Below are 12,822 nucleotides of genomic sequence, written 5' to 3'. Positions count from 1 at the left end.
ATAGTGTTTTTTCTTCCCCCCCCCCCCGCCCTCTCTTGGGTTTCTTCTTTGGTTTGTTTTTTCTTGCTGTAGTTTCTTAACTTTCTTGGCTACAGAATCCTGACCTTTTCTTTGGAAATAGTCTGGCACTAGATAAATAGCTACTTGTTCTCTTACAAAATCTGACATACAGAACCAGTCAACTGGCGAACTGATTTATTAAGATAATGTAATGGTAAATAATAAAACCGTTGTTTATTAGGTTTGTTAATAGTTGCCAGTTCTGTTAGTATATCCATTGTGTTCTGTTACACATAATGAAACCCACATTAAGCGCGTTTGCACTCCTCTCATATTCTGTTTTGGATAGTACAGATCCATATGGTTCAGCTTGATTATATAAAAAAATAGCTTTTTTAACATAAGACACTTCTAGCCACTTAACTGTCTATATTTATTTTAGCATAAGTAGGAAAAACAAGTCTGAAATTGTGCAGCAATGTTTGTTTGGAAAATAGCACAGCTACCTGGATTTATTTTTCTTTGTCTCCAGGCTGCATGAAGAAGAGAGAACCTTGAAAGCATTGTCTTCAGCAAAGGCTTCTGAAAGTATAATGAATGAAGAGTCCCAGACACAAGAAGCTGTCCATAAAGCACAAGCGTTTGCTGAAGCATCTTGTGTGGGAAGTGAAGAAAGAACTCTGATAGAGAAGATGTTTGGAGGAAAATTGAAGACTACTATATGCTGTTTGAACTGCAAAAGTATGTCTCAAAAGGAAGAAGCTTTTACAGATCTCTCTCTGGCTTTCTGTCCTCCGACTTCCTTGGAGAATGTTGGCCCAAAATGTGTGGAACGTTCTGAAGTGAAGGATGACTGCGTGGTGCAAGCTAATACTTCAGCAACTAGTCTTGCTGGAGAAACACCTCTCAATAATTCGGAAGTAAATGGTGGCTGTGACACAGTAATGAATGAAGGAACCATAAAAGATTTTTCTAATGAGCCAAACTCTGAGAATACCGCAAACTCTGAACTCAACAAAGATAATGGGGATATGTCTCAGAGGCTAGTAGGTAAAAACACCTTGTCCGTTACAGACTTACTGAATTATTTTCTGGCACCTGAAATCCTTAGTGGAGACAATAAGTATTATTGTGAAAAGTGTGCCTCTCTACAGAATGCTGAGAAAACTATGCAAATCATTGAGGAACCCGAATACCTCATTCTCACTCTTTTGAGATTTTCATATGATCCAAAGTGTCATATAAGGCGCAAAATCTTGGACAATGTATCTCTGCCACTTGTTTTGGAACTGCCAGTCAAAAGAACAACATCCCCTCTAGCTGTTGTTTCGGGAGGTTGGTCTGTTGGTGTTGAGATTTCTGATATTGGAGAAAATCTTGCTAAAAAACTGAAGCCCTCAGGTGCTGATGAAGTGACCTGCCCACAATCAGTGCCCTATATGTTAAGCTCTGTGGTGGTGCATTCTGGTGTTTCCTCTGAAAGCGGACATTATTATTCATATGCTAGAAATGTTACTGGGTCGGGGCCTTCAGGACTCTGCCACCAGTCTACAGCTCTTTCTTTAGTTTCTCCTCAGGATAAATTGTTGACAGAGGAGAGTCCTTGTACTGTTGTAGAAAATGAACTGGACACTGAGATGCCAAGAGAATGGTTTCTGTTCAATGACAGCAGAGTGACATTTACCTCATTTCAGTCAGTCCAGAAAATTACCAGTAGATTTCCAAAGGACACTGCTTATGTTCTGTTTTACAAAAAGCAAAATAGCACCTGTGGCTTCAACACCAATTCAGCAAATGGACTCTGGATAAATGGAGACCCTCCCCTGCAAAAAGACCTCATGGATGCAATTACGAAAGATAACAAACTGTACTTGCAGGTAAGACAAAAATTGTATATGAAGAGTAGTCTCCTTAAAATTCACAAGAGACAGTCTAAAAGAAAGAAAAAGCTTTTAAATATTCTGGTATATTAACCTTATAAATCACCAGTCTCACTTCTATCTTGACATAGCGATGTTGCTAGACAGATTTCATAGTAAGGTTATCACCATTAGATGGAAAGTGTCAAGGAAAATGACTTAAACTCATTTCAGATTAATTTTCTAGTGGAGATGCTTACCTAGGTCTTCTAGCCCTTACAGTTTTATGCAGGAGAGGCTTTCGAACAGTTCTAATTTTTGTTGCCTTTAAGAAATTACGAGAGTAGCTGAAGTATACTTAAACTTCTTAGCAGTGTGCTTACTGAAATGTTTTCATTTGGAGTGAAGGTTTACTTGTACAATTGTGTGTACCCAAGTGCTAAAACCACTAAAATGAAGACCAAATGCTAGTGACTAGATTCCACTTTTCCTTTGCTGCGTACGTTCTCCCCAGCGCTGCCAGCTGCACGTTTCCTGTGCTCCAAGAACTTCACCTATTGTAGTCACCTCTTCGATTTCTGCTACAAAAACCCCACTGTTCTCTACATTTCAATATGGTTTGCTTTGAGTATTGCTGCAGTGATTGGAGAGTGGAACAGTAAAAGTGTGTTTTACAGTGTGCTCTTTGGTGGGGTAAGCTGTTCCTGTAAGAGGTCTAGGCCTACTCAAATTAGAAGAGTTATGTAAATTCAAATTAGAAAAGAAAGCTAAGTATCACTGTAGAAAATCTGTTACAATAGCTGCAGGTTTATTAAAAATACAAACAAGAAAACTGACAGTTTTAATTGCAACTCTGCTGCTATTTTCAGACTGTGTGATTGCTTAAAGCTGTTTGAGAACTGCTGTGTGCCTAGAACCAGTGAAAAAGTGATGCGATTTTATAAGACTTAAACTCAACTTGGTGCATATACACAAAGATTGCTTTTTGATAGTCTTCCAGCCTAAAGCTTTCTCTACAGAACATGTAGCTGAAGTTATATAAAGGGTGTGGGCATTTTCTCTTATAGTTTACAAGTGAAAGACAAGTTAGTTGTTTCTTAAAAACCTTACCTTTACAATTGAAATTAAAAAAGGAAAAAAGAAATATAGACTATATAGGAATATAGAAAAATTCCAAGTTATAGTTGTTGCTTGGGTATTAGTCATTTTGGTTTTTTCTTTAATTTATGATCTTTTACCCACCTTTCAGTTTTGGCTTCTTTGATATTGACTTTGTAGTGCTCTACTAATTTCAGAGTTGTTGAGATCCAGTCCTTTTCTCAGTTGAAACACTACTGATTAGAAATGCTCAGTTATTTTTTTCCAATTAATACTAATATTGTGGCTCACTGAATGAGGTTATTCTATTTTTGAGAAGTCATATTTCATTGTTCAGAGTTCTGTTTTCCTGTTTAGTTAAGAATATACTTTTCTGTCCTGAGAAAGCCTTTACTTATTAGAAGAAACATTCCAAAAAATCTCTAGCTCATTGCTTTTGTTTTGCTATTGCATACCGGTTTACCACGTGGTAAACTAAAATGTTTTTACTTAAAATAACAAAATCTGCAATATGGGTAGCTCCCACTCCAGTTAAAACAAATTAAAAATCCCATTCTGGTAACAAGTTTTCCACAAATTAAAAATCCCATTCTGGTAACAAGTGGAAATCAGAGGGGATGCTCTGCATTTTTTCTCAGTCCAGAGAATTGTATTGACTGTCGAGTTTTACTTACCTGAGTTGGTATTTGTTGGGATAAATATAATCACTCTGAAAACATTGAAGATTTTTTTAGAAATGAAGGATAGTTCTAGCAAAAATACCAGTGCCGTATGTTATATTAGAACAATTGAATGTAGGTTAATATTAATCAAGTCAATATATACCTTGAGAGAAGAAAGAAATGCACTTCTTTACCACAAACTACTGCTCAGAAATAAAGCATGAAGGATCTTAAACTGCTAAATAATTTCATTTGTAGCATTGAAGACACAGTGTGTGGGTTTTATTACTAATGCTCTGTCAAGAAAGTTTAACAATTGATAATTAGATCACTGCTCTACATTTCTGTTGTGTATGTCTGTGTGCGTATATGGAGAGATACTTTCCATCCATTATACAAAATGTTTTGTACTCGGGAGCCTTGAAGCTAAGGTCAAGACTGAGGTTAATCCTATTCTCAGTGCATTATGGCTGCTTCTGGACAGTATTTAAGTGGTTGACAAAAGTTGCACTTTCAGCTCATTTACACTCTATACTGAACGTGATGTGCATCACCAGAACAAGTCATGTGCAAGGTACTGAGGTGCTGCTGTTTGTGGTAGTGCTTGTCCCCTCTCTATAAGGAAGCCTAGTGACAGTAGAAGAATCATACTGGTGCTAAACAATATTGTGGAAGGCACATAATAGAAGACGTACATTAACTTATTTAGCTGCATAGCTATGCCAAAACCTCATGCTATTCAGTAACTGCAGTAAGGCAAATAAAAAATAAATCATGCTTCTAGCTACATCTGGCGAAAAATTCATAGCTGTAAGATGCGTGTTCTTTTCATCTACAACTTTCAGATTTGTATTTAATATAGCATAATCCACAAACCTATGGTTGATGCTTATAATATTTTGTAGCACAGTTTGTTAGGTAAAGCTCAACTACTGGGGTTTAAGAGGTATTAAGTTGCCAGAAAACAGTTCTCTGGAGGGATGAAATCGGAGGAGGGAGTAAGGAAAACTCCATTTTTGGTTTGGTACTGTGCTGCATTAAACCAAACATTTTTTTTCTGAAATATTTTACCCAAAAAAAGAAAAACCAACCCAGGTACAGTGTAGCAAGTCTCCCACTGTTTATTTTTGTGAAGAAATTATGTCCTAAGCTAGTCTCACACTGTTTGGTTTTGAGAAGAAATTATGTTCTAAGCTAAGCAGTTTTGCAGCGTAGTTTTTCAACTAAACAGGCTATTTATACAAGACCTGTTATTTTAATCAAAATTTTCTGTTGATTTCTTGTACTAGAAACGAGTTCTTCATATTCCCTTGTTATTGCTAGTAAATTTACTTAGGTTTTGTGTGTCTTATAGTTAGCAGATATGCGATCTCCAGCAATATGTGGATTCTTGTATAATAGTGTCCTTCAGGAACACAGCCAGCATATCTTTGTAGACAATGTCACCCAAATATCTTCCATATAATTTTTGGAAATGAGTATGCATTTCAGTCCTTAGTGTAAAAGAGTTTCAAACTTAAAGCTGTGTTTTTTTTAAGAGGGCAGAGTAATTTAACCCCCCAAGTGTTATTTTTAGCACCTGTGAAAGTACGTGGACAAGACTAAGTTTAGTGCTTTCATGGTAGTATAATACAAACAGTCTTCCAGGTTCCTGGCTCTGTTCCTTGCTTTAACCAGGAGGTGGAGAAGAAAAGGAACAATTCAAGGTGACCCGTGTAATTACTGTTAAATTTTCCTCCCACTGCCTTTAGGGAGGTATGTAGTGACGAAGTGTCATGTGAAGCAGTATGATGATGCCTTAGCCACCTGAATGCTTTCATTTTGTTTCCTAAAGAAAGAAAGGTTGTACAGGTCTGCTGGCTTTTTCTTGTCGAGTCTTCCAGAGCCTGGCATCTACCATCCCTCCCTCAGGTTTCCAAACTCTTGGCAATTTGAGAAAGGAATACTAAGGAAAGAAATTGCTGCAAGGTTAATGAAACTAGATGGCCATAGACAAAATTGTCTATATCTCTTAAAGGAGGGGGAAAGCCTGTGCTCATCCCCTTCTTCAATGCCTAAGAAGCCACAGTGGCATTCAGCTCAAAAAGCAGCTGGCAGGATGCTGTGCTTTCTGGTTCTTGCTACTTTTGCAGGTACTTTTTTTAAGGAGCTGACTCTGACTTCATGGAGTGCTTGAGAGTTCCTGGGATTTACTAATATTAAAAAAGAGTTAGCGTAGCAATAACATTTGAAAGTCAAAAAGCTGCACTGCATGGAAACTAAACAGTTTGTCCATCTTTTTGCCTCTTATCTGGGAATGTTATTACTCTACACAGTTGACTGAGTGGAATAAAAAAGTTTTTTAAATAATTAACATTGATTTAATGGTCTTACCTTTCTATTTGGCAATGGAGAGCAGGACATCTTAAAATTGCTAGGATGAAAATTCATGTGAAATGTATATCAAAACCTAAAGTTTTGTAAGCTTTTGATCAGCTGTTTAATTCTTTAGTAACATCCCATGTTGCTATGAAGTACGATTTTAGCATAAACGTAAATGGATTTAATTATGATTCAAGTATACTTAGTGATGTTCAGTGAAATTGGCCATCTCGGATTGGCTGTGGATGTTCAACTTGAAGTTCAACAAAGCCATTCATTCTTAGGAGTCCACAGGTTAGTGACGTTGCTTTAAAAACAGCTTGAAAAGCTGTTTAAAAACTCACTAGAAATAAGCTGCTTCGAGGGCTCGAGTCTTTTTTTTCTATTGTAATCGTCTTTATTCTTTCATTTCAGGAGCAAGAGCTTAGTGCTCGAACCCAAGCACTTCAAGCTGCCTCAGCCTCCTGCTCTTTCCGACCCAATGGATTTGATGACAACGACCCCCCGGGGAGTTGTGGCCCCACAGGTGGAGGAGGAGGGGGTGGGTTCAGTACTGTTGGGAGATTAGTCTTTTGACCAACGAAGACAACCTGGAATACACTGGTTCCAAAGCAGCCCAGTACTGCTGAGGACAACTATAATATTGAACTTTGTCAGCTATTGTACCAAGCTTTGAGACTCGATCCTTGTTCAAAAGCAAATGTTGGGGTGTTTTTGGTTATGTTTTATTTGAAATAAATAAGCGCATAATGGAAAAAACTACCTCTTAAAAATTCAGTTGCTTTTATGGTAAGATACACTTGCCCAAGAGACAGAAAATGGAGATTTTTAAGTAGTTGCTAATGACATTGCATTAAACTGAACCAACGCACTTACATCAGTTTCTATTGTCCTCATCCACTGAATGAAGAAAGCTCTTGTTTGTTTTTTTTTTACTCTTGACGGTATTGCTTTATGTGGAAATCCTTTTCAGATGGGCTAAACTGCATACGTAGTCTCTCACCCCCACCTTATTTTCAAATCCGGTACCTTTATGGGTTTCCAGAGATGATGCAATTTATAATGAAGGCAATAATTTAAATGTGACATGAGACGGTACTTTCCAGATTACAAATTATTCAACATATTTCCAGTGTAAATGTAAAGAAGAAAAAAAAAATAATTTATAAATATTTGCTAAGTTGTTTTCCAAAAAAGTGCATGTTCTATAGGAACAATGTTTTTAAATAGAAATTAACTTTGTAGCATTTCTAATTGTTTTGAGGATTTTAAAATTATTTCAGGGAATATATCTGCTCTGTATTGGAAAGAAAGAGATTCTGTATGTGCCTTGCAGTAATGTAACTTAAAACAAACTTTCTGAGGCTGCAGAAATGGGGAAAAATGTGTTAGCATTCAATTTTTTTTGTTTTCAGTATTTGAAATTAATATATTTATAGAAAGCTATTAGGTTTCCAGAAGTAAAAATCTGTTAGTTTGAAATGCAGTGAATTGCCCATTATTTTTTGATTAAAAAACACATACCTAGTGATCTATAATTTTTGTGGCCTGCATTGCTAAGAAAAAGCTGGTCATAAATACTGAGCTTTGTTTGTGAAATGACAGAGAGGCTACCTGTATTGATCTTTGCTGAGGATCTGTGCTTCTAAGAGTCCTTTGAAGTTTTGCCTTCTGATTTTTGCTGGTAGTGAGAAATTGCCGGTGAGTTTGGGTTTTAACTGTCTGCAGAAGACCAAAAGGATGCTGTCTGTGGAGCAGCATTTGCTTCTTAGGCCAGCAGAGGTTGAGGATGCACTCTTTTTAGTCTTGGGAGAAATAGCAACTTCGTTTTTTGATGTGCAATGAGGATGACAAGTAAATGAGTTACACTGTTGAACCTGGTGATTAATTCTTAACTTGAATAATCTTATAGTGAAGTGTAAATTTATTTAAAGTATTTTTACAAAGTTCTGCACTGTTTTACTGTGGTTTTATATTCTACTAGGTGACAAAGTGCATCCTTAATAAGCATGCAAACCTGGCAGGTGATAGCTTAACTATACAAAATAAATTTCTTAGAAAATGCCTTTTAAAAGCATAAAATAAGTTGAGAAAATTAAACCTTGTTCATATGATAACAAATATATGGAGTTTAGTCTGAAAGGTAACTTAGCTTGCAAGCTATTTTTATATTATCACTAAAACTATGCTATTTGCTCTGCTATATGTTCATATGTTACTGCTCAAGAAAGCTAGAGCAGCTCACTTTCCTTTTTTTAATAGTTTCCAAGCTTTGTTTTGACTGGTTTGTAGTACCTTGGCTTTGACCTACGCTTTCATTGCTATCTCAGTTGTAGGTCTCTGAACTGGGGGTTCAGCTGTGGAAATGTGGAATGTTATGAGACTAGTGTGAGGAACATTCTCATTTCATTGTGCTTGGACGAGGTTTTCTTGAAAGCTTACTTTCTCACTTTGCCTTGAAATTCCGTAACTTTCAGTCTAAGAGGGTTTTTTATTTCCTTTTAGGCTTCTCTGCCAGTTAGCTCTGGTTTTAAAATGTTTTATACAACAAGTTAACTTATCTTGTCTTTCCAAAATCATGAGGACACACTAAAAAGCTGTCTGCTGTTTGCATTACAATGGGAGTATTTTGTCTCTCTGTATCAACTTACTCTTCATTTTAAAACACTAGTAAGTAGAAGCAGGGGCAAGTGTTTTGACTCTATAGGAAATCATAATTTTGTAAAGGTCAGTCTTGTTTTTATGTTCTCACAGTAAAAATACAAATTATGTAGCTTACCTAAAAATAGCGTGCAGTATGAGTTTTGTATACCTATTGTACTATATTTATTTTATGAGCTCTTAGAAGGCTTTATACACCCTTGTTTGCCTGTTCTAAATTAGGTGTTAAATATGGAAATTTTATATGAGAGTAATGCCAATAGGGTTGGATCTCCTTAGGTATTAAACCATGGTATGTCTCAAACTGAAAATAACTTCTTTCTTTCCCCTTGTTGACTTCTGTTGACACAGTTACTTTTGGTTTTACAAATAGATTTTAAAATTCAGAATACATATTTGCAAGTCTGCTTGCTGACCTGTCAACCGTCGCAGGCCAATTCATACCTAACTTGGAAGGTTTCAATAAAACTAGTGAAAGTGGAGAAGTACATCTCACACTCTAAAATGTACACTGTTTTTTTCATTGTTTACAGTAATGGTGTTGCATGCTCCTATCTTCTGGACATAATATGAGAGAACAATGTACATATGGTACTTCGATTTCTGTTGCCTGTGAATGAATGCTGGATGGTTTGTTTATTGACCTTTTCGGCTCCATTCTTGATTTGTTTTCTATTGAAGTTGAATCAGTAGAAAGATACAAAATATATAATGCTGTTTCTGAAGCTTAGGTGTTTTTGTTGTTTCCTCTCATGAAGGACACTCTATTGTACCGAACTCAAGGATGGTATGTCTTTTAAAATCATATTTCCTTTTAACAAGACAGATCGTGTTTTGGTTTTGTTTCAGTGGTCAGTGGAATTGTATTAACTTTCATCCATACAGTTCATTTCTGTACAGTTTTTTCATGTGGAGCATTACAGTGGATGTCACCCATATAACAAATAATCACAGTATCTACAAGTCCGTTTATCCAGGATGAGGGGAGAAAAGGCTTCTTTGGATAACCACACAAATCACTTCTGGCTAGCTCTTTTTCCTTCCTTCCCCCTTGTCCCTCCTCACTCCCTACTCTAGAAAGTTAAATGTTTTATGTTCTGTATTCTCTGGAAGCCTAAGTTCATGGGTAAGACTGTTTTCTTTTCACCTGTAGCAGGAAGGTTGTTTAATGGAGTCAGAATGCTGGGGGTTTTTTTTTGTGCAAAGGACAGGCGAAGGGTGGAAGCACTATGAGCTAAAGGAGTACTGAACCAAAAGCAAGTGGGTATAAACTTTTTGTAAATAAGATTTAGATTAGAAACAAAGTTCCTAATTACTAGAGCTAATTCTGGAACAGCCTTCCAGGCAGAGACCTGCTTTGAAGGAAGAGCCAAATACATCTGTGAAAGAAATGAAATGCTAAGTGGTGTCTGAATAGTAGGCAACTAGACTCGACAAACCAGAGGTCCCTTCTAGTCCCTTCCTAGAGTTTTGCTCTTCTGTTGGGCTTCGCATCTTGGCACACTGCCAGTTTTGTTTTTAAGATGCTCAAAGATTAAAGTGTAAACGAAGGGAATATTAAACTATGACATAATAACAACAAAGGTTGGCTGCTTAATTTTGGGTGGTGTTGGCCTCTGATTTAGGGGTGGGGGTGATAAAAATTACAAGGCAATGGAAAGTGGAAGCTAGAAGACTTGTGATGTGAAGAAATGTGCTCAGTTTCTAACCCAGCCTAGGGTTAACAGCCTACTGTGGGATGTAATGGGCTGTAGCACCTGATAGCCTCAGTAGTCTGTAATCAAATGCAAATTATTGGACTCGTTCAATGGATGAGCAAATGATCTATCATCTAAAAAAGAGATCAGAATAGACGATCTTAAAAGCTTTCATGTTCCCTACAGCCAGTCATCATAGGTCTGCCTTAATCGGAATTCATAGCTATGAGTAATACACTCTTAAGTCACATAGGTGTCGGGTCAAATGTAACAGTTGAGAACCAAAAATAGTGTGACAGTGTTTGGCTTGTGTACAACACTGTTCTGCATGGACTTAAGAACTAGTGTGCATCCCCATTTCAGCAAGTGGCTTAAAGGGACTTGGCCTGTGAGTTTTGCTCTGGCTGTGGTCGGCGTGATCACCGTGAGGTGTAGTGTACTACTGGCTTCTACCACACACGCTTTGTATTTTTTCAAATGCACACACATCTTCCCCATTCACTGTGAGTCTTGCTTTTGCTTCAATAGAAGTATCCAAATCCAAGGGAAAACAAAACTAGCCGAAGTGAAGAAAAGATGAACGCTTTTAAATGCAAGATGCTGCTTTCTTATTTAAAGCAGAAGGATTTTTTTTCTAAGTCTGCTGGATTCTGTGCAGGTATGTGGATTCAGGATACACATCTTTCATTCCTCTTTTTCCAGTGTGGGTTATGTTTTTAGGAATCAGTTGTAAAAGTGCTGGAACAGGCATGTCAAAATGCACAACCTGCCATTGCTGCCTTGGTCAACAGCGTGCTGAAATGCTGGGATACTTGCTGGTTGGCTTCCCCAGACACTAACTGGAAAGAGCAGCTGCCACCTGTGAACTGTGCCCTGCTGGGTGGCCATTCAGGACCTTCACCATCATCTCCATCTGTGGGTGGCCAAAGACAGCCACCCTGGGGTGCTACCTCAGCATGTGTCTCTGCAAGAGGGGTCTGAGGTGTAACAGCCAGACCCACTGTTCAGGTGGGCTGAAGCTCAGGCTGGGCAATGTCCCCAACCCCTCCAGTGACACTTCCAGCGCCAGAGCAGGTTAACGGGGGTCCCCTTGCAGCCCCACAAGCAGTGTGTGGAGTGGGTGTGTGGGAAGGAGGGGTGGTGTGTGTGTGAAGGAGAAGTGCTGGTGCAAGACTACCAAACTGCAAAAAGGAAAGGATGGCTCTAATCTGATTTAGAAGCTTCATATGTTTTAATAATAATTTCACATGTATCTGCTATGGAGTCGTAACTTTAGTGTAATTCCACCGAAGAATACTCTCAACAGTGCGTTATACCCAAGCTTAATCCTTCTAAAATTTTCATTCTAACAGCATCCTTGAAGGGGGGAAAAAAAACCTCTTGGGCCATATTGAAGATGTGCTGCTGAGGAGAGTATTTCAGATTGACATTAACAAATTCATTTGGCAACAGGATGTGTTATTGGGCTAACAGCTGCAGCACCCTTGAGGCCACTGGCCTCCAAACTTTTTTTGATTGCATGCTTCTATCAGGAAAAACTCTGTGTGCACCCAGTATATGAATATCTATCTACTTATGTATGTACTACTGTCCTGATATATTATGTACATACACAAGAGTAGAAATTTTAGAAGTATGAGATAAAGATGAAATAGACGACTTTTAAAATTACTTAAAATTTTGGTTTTTAATGGTACAAAAAATAGTTTCTTCTTGCACCCAAATGGATTGTCTTGCACGTCCCCTGGGGTGCACACACTTCACTTTGAAGACTGCTCCTCTGGGTTATAGTCTTGAAAAGAGTTTTAACTTGATAAGAATAGGTATCAAAATTGACCTGTTCATAATAGTGGCTTTTCTTACTCTGTGAATATAAACAGTTGTCATTATTTTATGCTGCATGACCACGTTTTGGATCTGTGTTTATTCTAAGTTCTTAGAAAATTTGATGCAAGGGCTGTGAACTGTTTCACCATTTGTTTTCCTACCGTGTGCATTAAATAACAAAGAGGTGTCAGCCTTAAGTGGTTGCAGAGATGCAAAGCCATTCCAGTTCTGAGGGGAGGGCATAGCCCTTGCCAAACACAGGAATGTGTTAGTACTTGGCTTTAAAGGTTAGTACCGTTTTTCAACTGACTCACCCTTTTTTGAGTGTTCCCTAAAGAATTAAAATATTTAGTGCTTAACTCCTCAGGAGAAAGTTACTTGATTTTCTTGCTGTATCTTTCATGGTGTTTGTTCTACTGAACTACACTTGAAATAATTTTTGCAGTATGCATGTTCTTAAATCTTATTGTTGTAAATTGGCATAAGTGTTTAATAGTATTTCATATCGGTTTTTAAAAATGGATGGGGCAAATGAGTCTTTTACTGTACACATGTTGGGCTGCATAAAGAAGTCAAAATATGTTTTTAAATGCTTCAAAGGTATCTGAGAGTACCTACGTTTTTATGTGTTTGACCTGAGTTGTAAGATAGATGCTT

General features: G+C 37.6%; 1 protein-coding gene across 1 annotated transcript in view; it reads left to right on the top strand.

The window, feature by feature from the left end:
* The window catches only part of USP38 (ubiquitin specific peptidase 38), a 23,812-nt gene extending 14,350 nt beyond the window's left edge, over positions 1–9,462 (top strand). The window contains exons 9-10 of the mRNA XM_014949860.1: positions 533–1,877; positions 6,395–9,462. Coding sequence (XP_014805346.1) covers positions 533–1,877; positions 6,395–6,556 — 1,507 coding nt within the window. The 3' untranslated portion in view covers positions 6,557–9,462. The remainder of the gene's footprint in view (positions 1–532; positions 1,878–6,394) is intronic.
* The last annotated feature ends 3,360 nt before the right edge of the window (positions 9,463–12,822 follow it).

The sequence above is a fragment of the Calidris pugnax genome, unplaced genomic scaffold (genome assembly GCF_001431845.1).
Source record: "Calidris pugnax isolate Ruff unplaced genomic scaffold, ASM143184v1 scaffold42, whole genome shotgun sequence".
Lineage (NCBI taxonomy): Eukaryota > Metazoa > Chordata > Aves > Charadriiformes > Scolopacidae > Calidris > Calidris pugnax.
Note: the sequence above shows the minus strand (reverse complement) of the source record. Positions and strands in the feature narration are given on the sequence as shown.